Source organism: Notothenia rossii (assembly GCF_949606895.1).
Source record: "Notothenia rossii genome assembly, chromosome: 1".
Taxonomy (NCBI): Eukaryota; Metazoa; Chordata; class Actinopteri; order Perciformes; family Nototheniidae; genus Notothenia; species Notothenia rossii.
The window spans coordinates 28,416,381-28,436,679 of NC_136912.1; the positions used below are offsets into that span (position 1 = coordinate 28,416,381).

Consider the following 20,299-nt stretch of genomic DNA (forward strand, 5'->3'; position numbering starts at 1 on the left):
TTTCTGTTAGGAATTGCATATTGTGAAGGTACATCATGTGACCTTAGTGCGCATATCATGATCTAATGACAGCATACAGCACCATATTTACTGGTCATTTGGGATATTTGATACAAAATAGTCTATTAAACATCACTGCTTGTCGTTTGTAGTGTTTTCCCTTTGAGCCACTTGAGACCAAAACGGCAAAGAAGCACTTATGTTCGCTGATGTAGCTCCCCCTAACGTCTGACCTTGAAACTTTAAACAAAAACGCCCCTGACATTAACTTAAAGTTGGTATAAGGTTAATTAACGGCATTTGTCAGTGAGTAATATCTGAAACAACACTGGATGGGTTAAAATGATGACATTCCCAAAGTTACTTCTACTTTAATCACACATTGACAAATGTGGCGGCCAGAGAAGAGTCGTATTTATAGATCATAGTGGGCATTAACACATTTGAATTATACAGTATCTGGCCATATGAGAACAAAAGATGTAGCAGGAGTTTAAATAACCTTGTTGGAATATCATTTTGTGGATTTATGCCAGGTTTGTTTCAAGATTGTTTCTTGAATTTGTCAAACACATTTTTCTTCCTTTTCCAAGTTGACATATCCACCCTCCAATTGATCAAGTCAGAGAAATATCAAGTATTTCAACAGCACTTACTGAGAGGAAACAGACGCTAATAATAAACGCTAAGTGCCAGCTTCATAACACGCCTGTCTGTTCAGAGGTTATACGCTATGTTGTGAGCTGAGGCGAGCTCAACACAAATGATTCTGCATCATTTCAATCCTTACAAAAACTATATATCCAGTTCCAGAATGTGGACATAGGAGGTTATAAAGTCAGACGCTGGGTGGCTACAAGTCGGAGTGCAGGAAATCTGAGATCCTTCACCAGTGGTTTGGACGAGAGGGGACTTGTGGAGGTCGCCTGTGAGAGAAAACCATGAGCAGATGTTATGATCAGTTTCAGGTCATGAGCGGATCACTGACAGCTGACAGAAGCATGGGAGAAGAAAGATATCTCTGAAAGCAGGCGAAGGATTGCATACCTTGTATTCATTCCTGCCCAAAAGCAACGAGCAACACTGTCTTTACCGTGTGTTGCCACTGGCAACCACAGTCACCATGGTAACCCACGGCTCCATCATACAGTAGGGTAGAAAGGAAGTGAGCTCATGCCAGGCTGCACACAGAAAAGTGAAGCGTTCGTGCTCTGCATTGACTATCACACACACACTCTGAACTGCAGGCTGATCGCCTCACTCAGTGACAGGAAGTACACGACGCACCACATGTTTACTGTCAAAACAAACAGGAGCCTGGTGATGCATGAGAATTCAAGAAAACACACAACAGTAACACGCACCAGCCACGACACCTTATATTCCTTTATTCAATACATCTCTGTATACACCTGCTGACAGACGGACAGGCCCTTTCTCTTGGATGATTATCTTTTATTGGGCTTTTTAAAAGTGATAAGTGAGTCATTTGTATTTTGCTCAAGGCACTTGATTCAAATATCACCTACAATGAGAGCAGTGGTGGTAGGTATCTGTCACTTTTCAATTGTTCCAAAAAAGAGAAACCCAAAAAAACGTAATTAATGTATCCTTGAAAAATATTGTAATGACGCCAAAATACAAATTCCATTAGTGAGTCTAATTTTACTATGCTCAATTTAAGGCTTTGAAAATACACCATCAAGGAAGAGAAAAGAGACTTAATGGAAAAGTGCTGCTTTCTTAACGAGGTGCTTAGTGTGTCAGATTACTGACAAAACGTTAGCAAGTATACAGCTCACAAAAGATGACTTCTAAAATCGTTTTTTTACCATTATATCAAAGTTATGAGTCATATATATTGTTTTAAAGATACATTTCAAATGAAACAATCAAAAAATTCAAGAGGACTTGCTGGTTTGTAGCCTTTAAGTCAATAAAATCATCACATGTATCCCTTTTCATAACACATAATGCAGAAATGTCATCATATTCTTTGTTTAAAAAAAACCTCTACCTACACATTTAGTTAAAGTACATACATAATGTTTCTGAAATGCACAGACTGAAACAGCATCAGATGACAGGTTACTGTAGGTTACTGTAGGTTTGTAGTATATATAGGAATACACATGGGAAATAAAAGATGACTCTCTGCTCTACAGAAATATAAACGTGTAAACAAGAATTGTGTGCATGTGTTTCTAGTCAAGCAGGGAGGGCTCTGAAGGACGTATGACAGTGGGTCGGATGGGAGCACCCGGGGGTCTTCTGCTGCAGGAAGAGAGAGGAGGAGAGGTTTGGGGGAAAGAGGGGGGAGGGGGAAACATGCAAGGAAAAATATCATCAGATAATCATGCAGCAAAGATTCCCAAAACACCAAAAAGCCAGAACATACAGTACAACCCTTCACCAGCAGCCCCAGCCACTTCCACCAAAACCAAAGCCGCAATAGTCAGAATGTGTGTGTGTGTGTGTGTGTGTGTGTGTGTGTGTGTGTGTGTGTGTGTGTGTGTGTGTGTGTGTGTGTGTGTGTGTGTGTGTGTGTGTGTGTGTGTGTGTGTGTGTGTGTGTGTGTGTGTGTGTGTGTGTGTGTGTGTGTGTGTGTGAACGATTTTACCTGGGAATCCCTGGCGGCAGAGCGGGAGGCACGCGGGCCGGCCTGGAAGGAACTAGAGGCACAGATCCAGAGTTGGTATCCCCGGCGTAGGCCGTTTGTCCCGGTGGGCGAGTCGGCACGGGCGGTCCCCCGAATGCTGGGGAGGGGTTGAGAGGGGGCGGAGGGCCTGGGGTGGGGCCCCTTACTGCAGGGGGTCTGCTGGGAGGGGGCGCTGTTGCTGCGGCAGGGCGCGACGCAGGTGGAGGACTGAGACACAGAGAGACAAGGATGTTACGTTTACAAATGTCAATTTTTTTTGGGAGATTATGTTGATGTAATGCACTCTACATGTATTCATAAAGATATGATATGCATATTTGTATTAGCAGAATACGCAAACATAAGGATTATACTCAAGATGATATGATTAAATACAAGTACATTTATTAAAGTGGATTTTATAGTTTATATTATTTCATTTATTTGCACCAGGTGGCAATACACTGAAGCTATTTGGAAGTGTGAGTGGAGCGTCTACTAGCTGTTGACTGCATGATAATGAGTGCGACATATTATCCTGCTTTCCCTCTATAGAATGATTCTAGAAATGTTTAAGCCCTTGGGGATTGTTGTTTAACATAAACAGCGATATTGGATTTCTTCTTCTTTTTTTAACTATGACTAGGAATGCGTCCTGTTCCAATTTACATCTTGAACAGGTACAGTACAGTAGAGAAACACGTCAGTGGCCTCTGGTGGCCAAAATATATATTGGTCAGCTTAAATCTAGATTGTAAATATGTGTTACCTTGGGTCCTTGGCAATCCATTTGTCGTCTACAGGTGGAGGCACTGGGACAGAAATGGTAGTCGTGCTGATGTCTCCTATGAGGACGAGGGCCTCTTTCAGAGCATGGTACATCCTCAGCATCTCGTCTCTCCTCTGGGCCTGCTCCGGGGACTCCTCCATCATACTGCCCTGGTCCCCGGCCGAGTACAGGTAGGCCAGCAGCTCGGAGTGGATGAAGTCCTTCGCCTGGAGATCGGACACCAAAAAATACTTTAATACTGCAAGAATGATAAATGACTTCAATTTCTCATACCTGTCTAGATGTTGAATATGACTAATGGGAAAAGAGATAAAGCAGAACACGTACACTGTTGATCATGAGGTGCATGATGGTCTTGGGCATGAGGTCTCTGATGGACTTGTTAACGATGCCGATGTACGAGTCCACCAGGTTGCGGATGGTCTCCACTTGCCGCTCCAGCTGTGGGTCCATGGACACGGTGTCGCTCGGATTCATCACATCTTCACTCGCAGGCTGAAAGACACCAAGATAGAGAGGTGTGAGGGAGGGGGGGGGGGGGGTTAGTGCGATCTGTAAAGATCCTGCAAATATATGTTCTCCCCTTCAGATTTCTATTACTGCTACCTAAGCCATTGGGTTCCGACATGAATATACGTCTGCCAATGTTTGACATCACTTTGGTTCATCCGAGAAATAGGTTTTTGTGTTTTTGTCTGCGCAAGAAGCAATATCTGAAATAGGAGCTTAGATTTTTTTTATCTTTAAATACTATATTTACTGTTATAGAGAAATACAAATAGATTTAAAGCTGTGTAAGAGGCTTTCAAATGACAGTGTGCACATCTCAAAATTATTGGACACATAAATGCTCATACAGTTTAATCCACATTTGTATTTTCATCCAGGCTACATCAGTATTATTGATCACAAATAACATCTCTTGATAGAATTGCTCTCTTTAGACCTGACCTGATTATACAAAGCGCAAGGTAAACTATGACCTACATTTTGGATCCCCAGTGTGCTTCCTGGAGCAGCAGGGCAGTACATTACATTAGCATATGCATGTTGTGGAAGAAACATTTAATGATTTTATTAAAATAAAAAGTTGACTTTATCTTTAAATATCAAATTACTGTGTATCAGCCGAAACGCTGACATGCTGTACTAACTTTTTACCTTTGGGTTTACATCACTATATCTTTAGAAATCCTCAGGCCACATTTAAAGTTAAGCTGCAGTCCTTTGTAAGAACAATTAACTTAACGCTAACTAGATTAAAAAAGTTACTACACTCTGGTTTACCTGATCTTTCTCTGGGTAAACACCAGCTCTGAGGAACGAGGCCTTCCAGCTGTCCACGTCCTCCTGAGCGTCACACGCCAGCTCAATCTGACGCAGGTCTTTGTACACATTCCTATAAGACACACATGTTGACATTAACCAAAGATTAGAACGGACTAACACCGTAAACATGACTGTTTTAGAGCATTAAAGCAGCCGCACCTCTGTTCAGTGCTAAAGATGGCGAAGACTTGTTTGCTGGACATGAAGCCCTTCTCCACATCTCTCAGCTTCAGGTTGTCCAGAGGTAGCATGTACTTCTTCTCTTTTTCCTGATAAACAAATGATATGAAAACAATAAAATAAGTCATACTATAACAAATAAACAGTGTCTTCCCTATAATAAGTGATCTCAAGGTACAACAAGTGGGCTTTATTATCCAGGTGCCCATGTATAAGTACTTTGCAAGTAGGAGGACGCTCCTATCAAACAGAAAGTTAAAAGTCACTATTGTATGCTTAACTGATTAGTAGAAATACTGAAAGGACCTTAGGTGGTGACTTTTTGACTACAGATTGGGTCCAAAACTAGCAAGCCAAATGAATGTCTGGGAGCAAATGAATTGTATGCTACACAAATATGGCCAGGATCCGTTGAATTTTCGAAATATTGGATCGCAGATCAGGATTATACAAAAGGGGTTCGTTGAGCATGAAACACTTGAAATAACTAAAGGATAAGTTAAAAAAGAAAGCAGAAAGAAAGTGAGGTCAAAGAAAACTGTTTTTGCTAAAAAAGTTTGCAATGATTGAGAGTCAGACCTAAAAATGTGAGATGTGTGTATCTCACACTGCACGGTAATTTGTATTCATTTGTTATTCATGTTTTATCTTTGCTTTTAAATGAGTGACTTTAAATGCCCTTTTATAATGTTTCTTCATGCTCTTAATGTCAGTCATGTTTGTAAATCACTTGAATTGCCTTGTGTTGAAAGGTGCTATATAAATAAACTTGCCTTGCCTATCACATGAAAATAAGGCGATATTTTGTCCATTTACTGTCCCCTTAGTAGCCTTACCTCCTCATCTTTGTACCAGGAGAGAGACTCAGCTGTCAGGACAAACCAGTAGTCCTTGGATCCTCCCTTCATGATGCTGATGTTGATGGTGAGCCAGCCTCTGCGGATCACCTGCACACGAGAGCCCAAAAGTTGACTAAACCACACACCCCATATGTATCTACAGAAATCAAATAGAATAATAGAAAACGAATGAAAGACAAAAACATACATGTGTAGAAATAATTGACAGCAAAATAAAGCAGAAAAGACATGCAAGTGCAACAGGTTTGCAAGTAAAAGATGCACAATGCAGTCGGATCAGGCCAAACTGTCTTACCGGAAAATTCATAACAAACACAGAGACAGAGAATAAATGACAGGCTCCAATAAAAAGTCACCTTCTCTGTTTCTCTCTCTCTGTCAGACTGACGGACAAGGAGACAAAGGGAACAGACACACAGGGATAATGAGAGCACATATGGATTGTGTGGTGGTGTAACCATGAGTGTATTATAGAGTAAGGGCACCAGTGTGTCCCAGTTGCAAGCTGTGGTGCTTCAGCTAAGGATTCCCCTGCAGCCTTAAAAAGCCTTTTCTACATACATCTCTATTATGATCAAGGCGGTTGAGCATAGACGAGCTCAGGGCCACCGAGGGGGCGCTTTCATTTATTTTAGACAATCTAAACTTTGAGCATGTGAATACTTTTACCATGATACAACACTAAATCAATCATTTAGAGAACGATACGATTGTTTGGCGATATCATGAATCTGCCATGATACAATTTTCATTGATTCAATTCGGAAGCCTGCAAGCGCTATGAGATGATATCATGTGCCCATTTAACAACATCAGTTATATTTATATCAACTCACATAATTAATCATGTAATTATATTTCTAGGCTTTACAAAAGTGTTTCACTTTAAAGCGCCACATCTCTCGTGCACTGTTTCAATGTTTAGGACGGTGGTTTGCTTGGACAAAAATGGTGACACAGTCATGCCTTGGGAATTTCAAAATAAAGGCATTATGTTAAAGATGTCGATATCCATTCTTATAAATAAAAATAAACTCAATGGTTTTACAAAAATAGACACAAACTCTTGTTGTTTTTTTGTTCACACCGCGGTGCAAGAATAAGACATAGGGATCTCTAGAAAGGCTTCTTATGTTTTATCATATCCCACACAGGAAAAAACAATACTGAAAAATACAGAATGAGAAAACAATAACTTTAGCTTATTCAGTGGGTGAGAAACTCTTGGTACAGGGTATCCAGTTCTCATGATGATACATCCATGAGTGTAACTCTTTCACTTCCCTCTTCTTCATCAAGGAGCACAAATCTGGTTCCTCGACTCCCCCACCCACCCAAAGAGGAAGTGACAAGTGGAGGTGCAGCCAGTGGGCACGGTACTTACAAGAATCTCCCCCTGGGCCATGAGAAGGAGGAACAGAAGAAGAGAAAGAGGAAAGGGAGAAAAAGGACAACAGGGGCACAGACAAGAGTGTGTAAATGTGAATCAACAGAGGGACATGTGGCAGGAGAGACGGGCTGAGACAACGACAGAGAGAACGGGAAATAAAGGAGCAGCAGGAGAAAGCAGCTGCTGTGATGCTACAGAGTTTTAAACAGCAGAGTTACCTGATTGGGCATGACTCTCTTCTTGGTGATGTTAGCAGCCGTCCTTTGCTGGGCACTGCAGGAGAGACATTGAAGGATGAGGGATATGCTAACAAAATGCATACAAGATATTTCTGGAATATTAATCAAATTATATTATTTTTTCCTTTTCTTTTTATATGTTTTCTTTAATAATTTCAGATGGAAAGCATAAGGGTTTTTCAGATTTGATTAAACATGTGTACTGACTGTTTGGATTTTAATGAATATAGGCAGCAATTCATAATTATTTTATATTTGATTGATTTATCCATTAACCATTTGTCCAGTCATATTGGGAAATAGTGAAATATTGCCATTATTTTTCTACCAGCACCCAAGTTGATATGGAAGTTGCTTTTAATATTCAGTCAACAGTCCAAAGCACACACATTTAGTATCATATACACTATACCAAGAAGAATCTTTAAATCTTTGCAGGAAAGAATAAGAAAAAAACCTACCGACCCCTGTTTCTAATAAAAACGAATTAATAAGTAATAATAAATAAGTATCTTACTTGGCAAATCCAATGAAGTCCTCATGATTAGTGTTGATGTAGGAGAGCTCAATGTCGATCAACAGCAGCACCTGAGAGAAAAATCATTACATGGTATGTACACAAACAGAGGAAACCACACACACACACACACACACACACACACACACACACACACACACACACACACACACACACACACACACACACACACACACACACACACACACACACACACACACACACACACACACACACACACACACACACACACACACACACACACACACACACACACACACACACACACACACACACACACACACACACACACACACACACACACACACACACACACACACACACACACACACACACACACACACACACCTGGTCTTTGGTCTTGCTGTCTCTCTCTCTGACGTAGGTGGTGACGATTCTCTCCGTCTCTTCTCTCAGTCGAGGGTACGATCCCAGCTGCAGAGCCACACACAAACACACGCACTGCTGCAGGCACCGTGATTACAGGACACACACTTGTGCAGGCTTACACAACACTGCAACACTTTGTTTCCTCATAAGCAGTAACTCCCAACAATCACTGACAGTAAATATAGAGTATAAACACAAAATATGAGGCAGGGCATTCAACATGAACACTGAGCAGGCATGCACTAAAGAGATCTGTATCAGCTGGAGACTACGTGTCAGCTTTAGCTGTTGCAAAAGCTATGAAGTTGTTACCAGTGTTCAAAAACAGTAAACATAAGGGGTAAATCTTCCGGTATCTCATCATTCAAAATTGATTCTCAGTTTAGTATATACGGCTGCTTATTTCATAATCTACACCAGTCTATTGATGGTTTATAAAGGTGGTGTTGGAAATTTCCGCAAGAAGGCAAAGTTAAGTGAATTTTGAATAATGATGGACATAAAAACAAATTGGTGTTTAGGAATACTGTCTATCAGTTAGATAAATACAAAACAATAATTAAAAATAATGAATAATAGAATATGAGAATCTCAATCCTTACAGGAAGAGCTTACCCCAACTCTAATTAGCATAATATCATCTCAAGCTGATAGCAAGTCTCAACAAATCAGGGAGGAAGTAGCAGAAAAAAAGATCAGGTTAGATTTTAGAAAGAGATGAAGATTGGAGAGGGTCTGATGGAGTTATGTGTGTGTGTGTGTGTGTGTGTGTGTGTGTGTGTGTGTGTGTGTGTGTGTGTGTGTGTGTGTGTGTGTGTGTGTGTGTGTGTGTGTGTGTGTGTGTGTGTGTGTGTGTGTGTGTGTGTGTGTGTGTGTGTGTGTGTTTGGGAGGTTGTGTTATTGGTGTCAATGGTGCAGTAAAGGGGGTATCACAGGAGTAATACATGAACATTTCCATTGACAAGACAGGGTGGGGAACAGCCCAATTCCTTAGTGTGAGAGTGGGCATCTGAGTGGATAAGTGAGGTGAGGTGAGGGGGTGTTATGTACATCACCAATCACAGTGAGGATGGGGTAAGTGTGCCGGTAGAGGTCCAGGGTCTCGACAGGGAAAGGGCTCGTTAGATTCGTCATTAAAGAGGGAACCAAGGGGTAGACGGGTGGGACGTGAAGCCTTCAAACAGCGGTAAGGGGAATTGATCAGCAATAACAGACAGGGATAAGTTAGTTGATTACATTTTCCTCTCTTTTCCTTTTTTTGACTGCTCTCTATCACTGACTGATTGCATTTTTTCGCTCTCTAAATGAATCATTTTTAAATCTGTCTGTCCACTGTTCCTGTTTACCTTTTCCGTGCACTTCCTGATCAGGGCGGCAAGCTCGGTGACAACGAGGTCGACACATTTCAGACAGGGGTCTTTCAGCTTAATGACCTGCTTTTTCACTATGGCCTCAAACGCCAAGTCTGGGGTGAACAGGCCTGTCCTGTGGTGGTGAGGCATCATGAGAGTTTGAGGTTTAATGGCAGGTGAGGGAAGGAGGCAGTGTAGCATGAAGAGGAAAAGGGAAATGGTGGCAAAAAATAAAGTGAAATCCCAAGTTGAATGGAATAGTTTGGGGGAAAAAGGAAGTGTTCAAAAAAGGGAAAGGATAATGAAGATTGAGGGAGAAAAAGGTATTTTAGTTAGTTCTAATTCATTTACAGAACAGAAACAAGCTGCAGGTTCTCAAAAGTATTAATGGCTGCATCAGCTTCCTATTAATGTGCACGTTGAGAGTCAGGCCACAGGTTTTAGGCCATGTCAGGTGCATGGCTATATATATATATATATATATATATATATATATATATATATATATATATATATATATATATATATATATCTCAATGCCAGTCAGTCAATATCTTTTAACATTTATTGGATGGATCGCCAGGACATTTTGTACAGACGTTCATGATTCACATACTGCAAATCCAAATTGTATTGTTAATAACCTAAACTTCCTCTAGTGCCACCATCAAGGCACAATTGCAACTAGTCCAGTAAGTTATTTTAACAATAGCAAATGTTAGCACCATGTGTGCCTAAATTCAGCCTCACAGAGCCGCTAGCATGGCTGTACATCTTTCAGCCGCAGCTTGAAACCTAGCAGCTTGTTTTGTAATGATACTTTTCAGCAACAAGCCACATCCAGTCTGTAACCACACATCTTCTCAGAGACACCACTCCAGTGAAGTACAGCCAGGATATTCAAATACAACCACCAATGTTCCTGCAAGTGAACTTCAAATCAGGACTGTGAAAACTGAACCTTTCCATTGAGTTCATTCACTTTATTTTTTAATCCAGGATGCTGGAATTATGTCCAAAAGCAAATAGCTAAAATGATTCAATTGGCTGCTTTAATGGACCTGGCAACTCTACAGTCGGCTGGTCTCTCTGGTGTGTGTGTAGAGGTGTGGCAGCCAGGCAGGAGACCATGCAGTGATACCTTATTAGTGCACTGTCTGACTGTGTTGATGAGCTCCTGGATGACCAGGTCGATGCATTTCAGACAGGGCTCTTTCAGCTTAATGATCTGCTTTTTCACTATGGCCTCAAACGCCAAGTCTGGGGTGAACAGGCCTGTCCTGAAGGACATACAGATACGACAGACATGGAGAGACGAGGGTAGATAGACACACAGGGAGAGTGTGAGACAGGCACACGGTTGGAGGAAGACACTGAGGAGGACCAAATGAGGTGTAGTCGAAAAAGAAAATGTGAAGTGAAGTGGAAGACAGCAATAAGGCTAACAAGCAGCCAAGGAGACTAAATAGAATCGACTCACAGAAACAAGAAATCAAAGACAGACAGAAAAGACAGCACACTTAATGGAGACACTTACAAAACACTTGAAGACAGAAAGAGTGGGTCTTTATAAAGCTAATGAACACATATAAGGAAAAAAGGCTGGAAGACATAAAGAAAGCAAATGTGTGCAACACAGTGTGCTGTTTGCAGACTTGCCTGACTCCGTGGATGTTCTTGATGGCGTAACTGATCTCTCTCCTCAGCTCCTTCTCATCAAACTCCATCTAAGACACAGGGCAAAAAAAAAACATTTAAACTGCCATGCCATTGCCATGCATATAATGACAATGGGGGAGAAGAGGGATAATCTGCTTGTTTGTGTTTGTTAGCGCTGGATTAAAAGAGAGTTTAGGAAACATAGCTACAGTATGACAACCACATTTAAAAAGGTTTCCACATACGTAGTGTAAATACAAAACAGTTAAGAAGGCAAAGCATATTAACAACTTTACAATGCTAGTGCCACTTGTTTACCCCTGAAAAAAGCAATACTTTAGTTGTTTTTATTAACAGAATGATAAAAGAAAGCAATACCTTGCCAAATTAAATGAGAAATATGCAGAAGTGGTAGAAAAAAACAGCTGAAATTGAAATCAATAGATGTAATGCATTCAAAATATATTAAAACAAATTCACAACACTGCTCACCTTCACGAGCTCGAAGGGAAATCGCTCGTGGAAGATGCGGTTGATCTTTGCTCCACCTGACAGGTTGGAGGTGTCCACCTGATCACCAGAGCCCTCGATGCACTTCTCAAAGTCCACACCAAACTGCTGCACCATTCTACCGATTATAAGTATTATACATTACATTTCTATACTTATGGAAACATGTGTGTGTGTGCGTGTGCGTGTGCGTGTGCGTGCGTGCGTGCGTGTGTGTGTGTGTGTGTGAATAGCCGCGGGAAGTAGGGGTGCACCCCCTAGAATCTGGAGAATCACAGTACGGCCGGTCGTCAAGGGCTGCTCACGGTCGGCACCGCCCTTAATGTGTTTGTAAACGGCATCATTGAAGTTGCGCTGACAAGCAAGTGAGGCGACAGAGGTCCACCGTGTGTGTGTGTGTGTGTGTGTGTGTGTGTATGTGTGTGTGTGTGTGTACTGACTGGAGCAAAGCCTTGGTCTTGCGCGTTGGGTCGTCGGGGCGGAAGTTCTTGTACTCCTCCACCTCTTTCTCCAGCGATAGCACCTGGCTTTGCAGCTTACTGCGTAACCCTGGCAACGTATCACGGATGTGGTTGGTCAGTTGCTGCAAAGACATACAAGAAATAAATAGTGTTATACAACAGTTTTGTCTAATCAATTTTATTATGGAAGAATTGTAGGAAGGAAGAATTGTGAATCAAAAGGGTACCCTGGATCTTTTTTCTAGAATGCAGCTTGAAGTAAATGGGATACAAACTGTGTGAGTGTGTGTGTGTGTGTGTGTGTGTGTGTGTGTGTGTGTGTGTGTGTGTGTGTGTGTGTGTGTGCGTGCGTGCGTGCGTGCGTGTATGTATCACCTGATTGAGGGTCTTCTGCAGGTGTGGTGTGCCCATGCGTTCTGCAATGTGCCTGTACCCCGGGTGGGACAGGAAGAACTTCCTCTCAGCAGCCAAAGCAGCGCGGATGTCTTTCTTTCCATCAATGTCCTTCTGACTGCGGTTCACCACCCCGATGTAACCTAAAGAAAGACAATTATCAGTTGTTCAATGTGAGTTATGGTATAAAGACAAACGTGGATTCCAAAGCACTTGCGACCAAATATTACATTATTATAACATCTACAATTGGAGAGCTGTTCACATGTGGAACAATACAAACAAAGCTGTTAGTCAATTTAACACCATAGTAATTGTTTGACTTCAATGTCAGGAATTACAGGGAAAAGAATGCAGATTGATGATTGGCTGACCCCTACAGAAAAGACACCCTATTTTGGGTAGTATATAAAGTCTGTAAATATTGTAATGTAATAGCTGGATTCCAATCTAGGAGTTAATCAAATGTGTGCCTGGGGGGGGGGGGGATCTCACCTCTGCGGAGCGGCAGTAGTTTGTTTTCCAGGATGTCTCGTGCATCCGTCCCTTCATCCATCAGGTCCAGCTTGGTGATCACACCGATGGTCCGTAGACCTAAAGACAAAAGCATCAATGCTAATACTGAATCTATTGCTCTTACTGTATATTGACACATAGGATTTTAGGATTCAAACAGATAATTGGAGGTTATAACTTAGCTATTTCAATTCTAATAACCTTCAGTAGAACAGTATATAAACAGTATTTTACAGCCCACACTGCTCGAAACTAAGCCATAACATAGGCTATGTCTACAGCCTTGCTAGCTGTGGTTCTGTACTTTACATATACAGTCTACCATCTTTACTTAGGCACAGTAGAGCTAACTGCTATCAGCATGCTAACATGGTCACAATGACAATTCTAACACGTTTATGTTCAGCAGGGGAGAGATTTACCGTCTTGTCGTCCATCTTAATTAAGTTTGTAAGCATGCTAACATTGCCTTAGCATTAGCTTATTACCAGTTTAGCATTAGCACTAAAGTAGGCTACAGCTGAATATGGTTGGGAATGCAATTTGTTTTGCAGGTATTTTGTCATAAAGTATTAGACAAATTATAATGTCTTAACTGATGATGGCATTAAATGAAATGTTAGGGAGAAGCTGTAGTTATCATTCGTCCTATAATTACAAGCCTGAACCTTTAATAACTTTGTCTGGGTTTAATAAAAGAAGACGAAAGGTTGGGATGATTACATTTAATGATATCTCTACTAATGGTCCTGTCAAATTATTATATAATAATTTAAATCATATATATAGATTATGTCTTATAATATGATTGCCTTTTACTTGGTTAAATTCTATTTTTAGTCCTAACTCTGGGATTGACATTTCAGGAAGGGCAAAAGTTGGATTTTTCAAATGGTTAAGGACAGGGGGGTTTTATGGTTTAATGGTGGCGATGTTTAGCTAATGCCTAAGAGAAGTTATGGGCAGTACCAGTTGGCTATTTTCGTTCTACTATAGTGTGACGGTAAGCTGTGTTCTGGGTGCAAAGCCATGTTTTCCTCTCAGGATGAAGTTGCCCTGTTCCTGCATTTGAGATCGATTTCAATTGTATATTGACTTTTTTATTACTTTATTAAAATATAACAAAAGACAAACTTGACCATGAATCATTTATCGGTTTCTCTGTAAGGGAATTAGAATATCCTCCACACTAATCTCCTGTAATACATCTATACTGCCAGGATGTATTTTAATAATGTATCTGTTAATTACGCCTGCAGCCTGCTTTTGCACTGAGGCTAAAATGTATAGAAGGAAGAGTGATTATGGCTGCAAGATATAGAAATTAGCTTTGTAAATTACAGCAAAATAGGTCAAATTTATAAAAATATCCAGCGAAAAGTTATCAAGGCCATTCAGATGATCCTATACATGAACACACACACACTCCTCAAGGTCCCCTTACCCTGAGGGTCCACCTCCTTGGAAATCTTGAGGGCGTCGGAGTTGGCCAGGTCAGTGTTAGCCGGTGTGACAGCCAGGATCAGACAGCTGTCCTTGGTGATGAACTGCATCAGCATTTCCATGATCTGGTGCTCGATGTCCACAGGCTGGTCTCCCACGGCAACCTTGGTCATCCCCGGCAGATCGATCAGGGTCAGGTTCAGCACTGAGAGATGTTGATAGGGTATAAGGAAGGAAGGAGGTTAGAGGCTGAAAACCTTTATCAAAATGACTACGTTGTTATTTGTGTGTGTGTTACCATTAGGGGAGTAGACACGGAGGTTGATGGGGACGGTGGAGATGCCCTTGTTGGATCCGGTGACCCTCTCAGTCTCTGCTTCAATCTCCAGACGGACCTCATCAAAGTCCACAAACTTACGGCCCTTACAGTGCAGGAACTCTGCATACTCTACACGGAGAAAATTAGAGATTTAGACAGGAAAGAGGGCAATTAATAGATTGAGGTTATGAACATAGATACAGAAACGTTACGATGGTGCAACAGAGAGAGATGCCACAAAGATGGGGAGTGCAGTATTTGTTTCATTAAACTTGTTGTATAAGCTATTTGAACTATGGATTTTTGAGAAAAGATTGTGTGAACCTGTCAGTTTCACAAAAAACGCTCATGTGTGCTTTGGGGTTGTTTTACAAGTCAATTCTCTATAACTCAGTGCATTTTCTGCACATCTGTTTTGCAATGCATTTGATTAAATATTGATTTTAACTATACATTTTCTATGAGCTAGTACTGTTCATTTTGACTACACACATCAGACTCTATGTTTTGTAAAGTCTGGATTTAAGAGTGCAAACCCTTTCCCAACAGTTGGTCTCTTTACTTGCCCACTTTAGAGTTAACCAGCTGGAGGATGAGCGGACGACGGGTGACGATGCCAGATCCTCTGGGTAAGAAGTCCCTGAAGTCGAGAGAGATATACAAATTAAAACACACTGATAACTTAGGACAGACAAATGGCTGTTTTGGCTGTGTCACAACAATAAAGTGTTAAAGAGCAAGAGCAATCGATTGCACTCTTATTGATCCCTGATTCATTATTCAGCAATGATGCTTTTCCCTCAGTACCTAAACTGCCAATAAGCATTTTGTTTTCAAACATCTCATGTCAGTAATGAATGTGTCAGCTTCTACCCAAATGAAAAGCTTACAAGCTCTAAAAATCAATCCTCAGTGTCTACGCGTGTACATGTGTGCATTATTTATACATGGCAGGATTACCTTACAACACTATCCATCATAAATACTGCATAGAGAAAGAAGCATGTCTCTTTGTTTCCATTTCGCCTTACATACACGCTCATCTGAATGGAAACTCGTGTTCAATATAATTGGGATCATTTCCAGGTCACTGACTACCAAACTCTCCAGGCCATGAGAATATGTCTGTCTGTCTGCTCTTCTCTTTGTGTGTTTGCCAGGTCAGCAGCAAGACTGAGTTTTAGCGTAAGGTAAGCAGGCGCCACACACACACACACACACACACACACACACACACACACACACACACACACACACACACACACACACACACACACACACACACACACACACACACACACACACACACACACACACACACACACACACACACACACACACACACACACACACACACACACACACACACACACACACACACACACACACACACACACACACACACACACACACACACACACACACACACACACACACACACACACACACACACACACACACACACACACACACACACACACACACACACACACACACACACACACACACACACACACACACACACACACACACACAGTCCACTGCTGATGGTGCAGTGAGGATGTTACACAACATCCTCCTCATCACTTCCTGTCACTTTTGAAGTGCAACATGAATAATACCATTACCAACAACAAGACAGATAATCAATTCAATCCTAATATATATTTTATCCATGTGTTCCTTAAACATTTCTTGGGTAAATTTGGGGATTTGGGCTTTTTAAATGTGTTGTTAAATGTATTGAAAGATAACTAATCTGCAAGTCTTATTTAATTGTTTCAGTTAAAACTAACACATGTTCTCTAGTTTTAGCTGCTTCTTCTCCTTTGGTGCCTTTGTTTGTTTTTATTTTAATGCACACAGAACATCTTTTCATTTTGGATGTTGATTGGACAAAAAAAGAAACTGAAGTGAAGGTGACATGTTTTTGAAATGGACAGATTAATATAGGTTTTGTCCCCTCAAAAACTGAGACCTGATGGCAAAACCATCCAAAACTTTACAAACAAAAGGAAACAATATGGAAAAATCGAAATAAACAATGTGCCACATACACCGACCATTCTTACGGACAAAAGTTACACTTAAACTAATAAATTCAGTATTTGTGAATATTTTTGACAATTACCAATGCTTCTTATTTGGGATTTGTACTTGCAAAAATAATTGGTTATTGTGTTTTATATTTTTATATTTTTCTCCTTTATAATACTATATTTTTGAAATAATAATTTGGGTTGTTCTACAAGGCATACACTTTTTTTTAAATTAAGAATCTTTTATAGTGTTATACACTGATGCTACCATGGTATCCACGGCGAGTTTGACTTTCACTTCCTGCAGAAGAACCTCCACTTCTAAACTTGTGAATTTGTTTCAGGAAGGCAAGTTTATTTATATAGCACATTTCAACACAAGGCAATCCAAAGTGCTTTACAAATTAGCTTGGGCTTGAGAATGCTCCAGCCTCTTTATACTTTTGTTTGTAGATTTTCATCTTAACTCTCCCTACTTTTCTTTAAATGTTTCTGTGTGCACACAGCAAAGCAAATCTTATGCCTTGTTATGGCCAATGCTGCGGCGTTTACTTTTGCTAATTGGGATCAACTGGCACATGCTTTACATTTTCATTAAATTCAATCATTATTATAAAAGCAGAGGTAAGAGGTAAGAAACATTCTGCAGTTTAAGGACACGTCACAAGCTGACAAAGATTTTACTTTTGGAGATTTTTCAATAACCAATTTAAGACAGTAGGAAGACAATCGTAAATGTAGGTTCAATGTTTTCCATCTTGGACCTGTTTAGGCGTTCCTACGACATGTTGGCAAACGATATATTGAAAACAGCTAACTAACTAAAAATCATTATATAAACTATATCAAATTTACATCAACAAGCCAATGTTGATAATGGCTGCATGTCACTATAGCTAATTAACAAACGTAAACAGCTAAGTAGCCTTCTGTGGGTATTTGGTACCCAGTGTGTCATATACACATGACAGTGCAGCTGGTGACATCACTGATGACCCCAACACAGACTCATCAATGCCCCTACTGTCTGCCCAGCCACTTGGGACTCGGAGACAAAAGGCGACAGGAAAAAAAGGAGACTTAGCTGCCTAATCAACATTCCCAATCTCTTGGAAAACAAGTGAAATCGTTCTGAGATGTAGAAGTGTTCCCGTCTCTGGGCACCTTTTTATTTGGAGATAAAAACACAAAGCTGCAACAGATATCTCCAGTAGATAGGCCTCTGCTGCAACGACATGTCTTCTTCCTCTTCCCTTTCCTCAGATTTTCCTTCAAGGCTCAATGTTATAACTGAAAAACAAACTGTCTGACTTTTTCCTACACAGTTTATAAACTGAGCAGTAACATATGATTTTAGTGTAACTGTTGGTTTTGCTCCAATTTGCCATCAACTAGTCATTCAAATACCTTTATACTTATTCATCAACCTCACAAAGAAAATCAGCAGTGCAGGCATGCTGGGAGGAATTTTAATTTGTACTGACCCTTACAATAATTAATCTATCTGACCATTACCTGATCTAAACTGCAACTATTGTGTATGCCTCACCCTTAAAAGTAAAACATTGACCTGACCTTTGAAATGTGAAGCATAATAAAGATGTATTTACAACCCAAACATTCAGCCTAAAAGAAAAACAACCTTTGTAAATGTTTGACAGAATGGGCCTGGTATGAAGAGGCAGTTTCTGCTAATATTCCTGTTGAGGAAGTAACGTTTCGAAAGATTTAGGATATGGAGTTCAAACCTAAAATATATTAGAAACACACTTTTAATCAAATTGCCCCTCGGTTATTGTGAACAGCTGTTTTTGTTCGTGTACTGTGTATTTCTCAGTTCCAAAAAGGAAAAAAAATCCGTTAGGAAAAACTGGGAGGCACCAAAGAGCGTGTAACCAAGTGCTTAGTTGGCGATTTGTACGCAAAGGTTTGGCGTAAAATAACAGCAACAGTCACAAACTACATGGACAAAAATAACAAATCACGTTTAGAGTGTCAGATTAATCTAGAGACTCATATAAAAGGTACAACCTTCCGACGAAATTTTCCAACACGGAGCTCTTCCCTGCGCTTTGGCCGCCGACGACAGCTATCTGCGGCAGATCCAAGTTGCAGGACTGGCCGATGGAGCTGAAGGCGTCCTGGAGCTTGTTGATGAGGGGAATTAGGTCTTCCATCCCCCGGTTTCCCATAGCGGCACCTCGGTCAGCCCAGCGGGCTCTATCCTGCTCTGCTCCCCGGTCAAATAAGAGCCAAAGGGTCACTCTTCCAGCCAAACAAAAGTTCCCAGACGGCACCGCAGTCTGTCAAAGCTTCTGTGAGTTTATTCAATGAAAACACAAGGATGGTTAGAGTGAAAAGTCCCAGCTGCAGACAGAGCTGGATGATTGCATGATAAAAGTACACACATTTAACTGTAAACTTCTGTCATCATCCGGTCAGGCGACACCCAGCCGCCACTGGAGATTATGGCTCCGCCTACAGCCTCACTCTCCTCTGTCATTGGTCAGATGGAACGTCCGTCAATGTACATACATACGTCATAATTTTTTACAATAAAGTTTTTTGACTTGCCCTTTGAAACATGGGAATTACAAAGTGTGATTGTAGTCACAAAAAAAAGTATGAATGCATTGAAGAGTGCTTATGCGGAAAAAAAACTCTCCATTGTGCACTTAAGGAAATCAAACAGTTGTTATTAAATTCAAGAATACCACATCTGTTTTGCGAATTAATTCACTTATTTGTGCTTTATCAAAAATAAGCCATATGAACCCATTTCATCGCTGAATCAGGTTTTGCTTTCTGTAATAATGTGTCCCAGTGGCGTACCTATCGACGATGCAGTACTTCGAAGTAACCAAGCAACCTACATTAATTTGTAATTTGTCAGTCCAATGAGCTTGCTCCCTTTCATGTCATGTGATACCTTGCCTGACGAGCGAACCATTAATCAACCTCCAAAGTTATAGGTAGGTAGGCTACTATAGCTAGCAGCAGGAAGTTTTGCAGCATTATAAAACATGTAATAGCTTGCATTTATAATGTACAGCAAACCAAAGAACAAGATTAGTGCTCAAAAGAGAAAGGACAAGAGATAACAAGGAGATGTAACGGCTAAACTGACGAAATTAGATTTTGTTTGTCATACATCGTCCTCCAAATCTCGATTAATTCTGTAAAGTGATTGTGTGATTAGTTTGCTGTGCCGTTGTCAGGCTGTGGTGGTCTGAGGCCAGGGCAGGCTGTGGTT

The 20,299-nt window shown here is 40.8% G+C and overlaps 1 protein-coding gene across 9 annotated transcripts; it reads right to left on the minus strand.

Annotated features, from left to right (window-relative positions):
* Window positions 1-337: 337 nt before the first annotated feature.
* Window positions 338-19,533, minus strand: dnm2b (dynamin 2b). 9 transcript variants are annotated; one of them, XM_079664595.1, is made up of 22 exons: window positions 19,455-19,533; window positions 19,078-19,361; window positions 15,574-15,647; window positions 14,987-15,136; window positions 14,690-14,893; window positions 13,225-13,323; window positions 12,712-12,872; window positions 12,316-12,458; window positions 11,858-11,993; window positions 11,366-11,433; window positions 10,848-10,986; window positions 8,313-8,399; window positions 7,944-8,014; window positions 7,406-7,460; window positions 6,154-6,180; window positions 5,774-5,884; window positions 4,917-5,026; window positions 4,716-4,827; window positions 3,756-3,923; window positions 3,408-3,634; window positions 2,621-2,866; window positions 1,373-2,274 (listed from the first exon to the last, which is right to left on the minus strand). In XM_079664595.1, the coding sequence occupies exons 2-22, from the start codon at window positions 19,236-19,238 to the stop codon at window positions 2,205-2,207; spliced, it is 2,619 nt and encodes an 872-aa protein (XP_079520721.1). In that variant the 5' UTR covers window positions 19,239-19,361; window positions 19,455-19,533; the 3' UTR covers window positions 1,373-2,204. The 9 variants fall into 9 exon arrangements, with proteins under 9 accessions (XP_079520728.1, XP_079520721.1, XP_079520722.1 ...); XM_079664602.1 differs by lacking the exon at window positions 1,373-2,274 and adding an exon at window positions 338-926 and having other exon boundaries at window positions 19,078-19,497; XM_079664596.1 differs by lacking the exon at window positions 10,848-10,986 and adding an exon at window positions 9,701-9,839 and having other exon boundaries at window positions 19,078-19,498.
* Window positions 19,534-20,299: the final 766 nt, after the last annotated feature.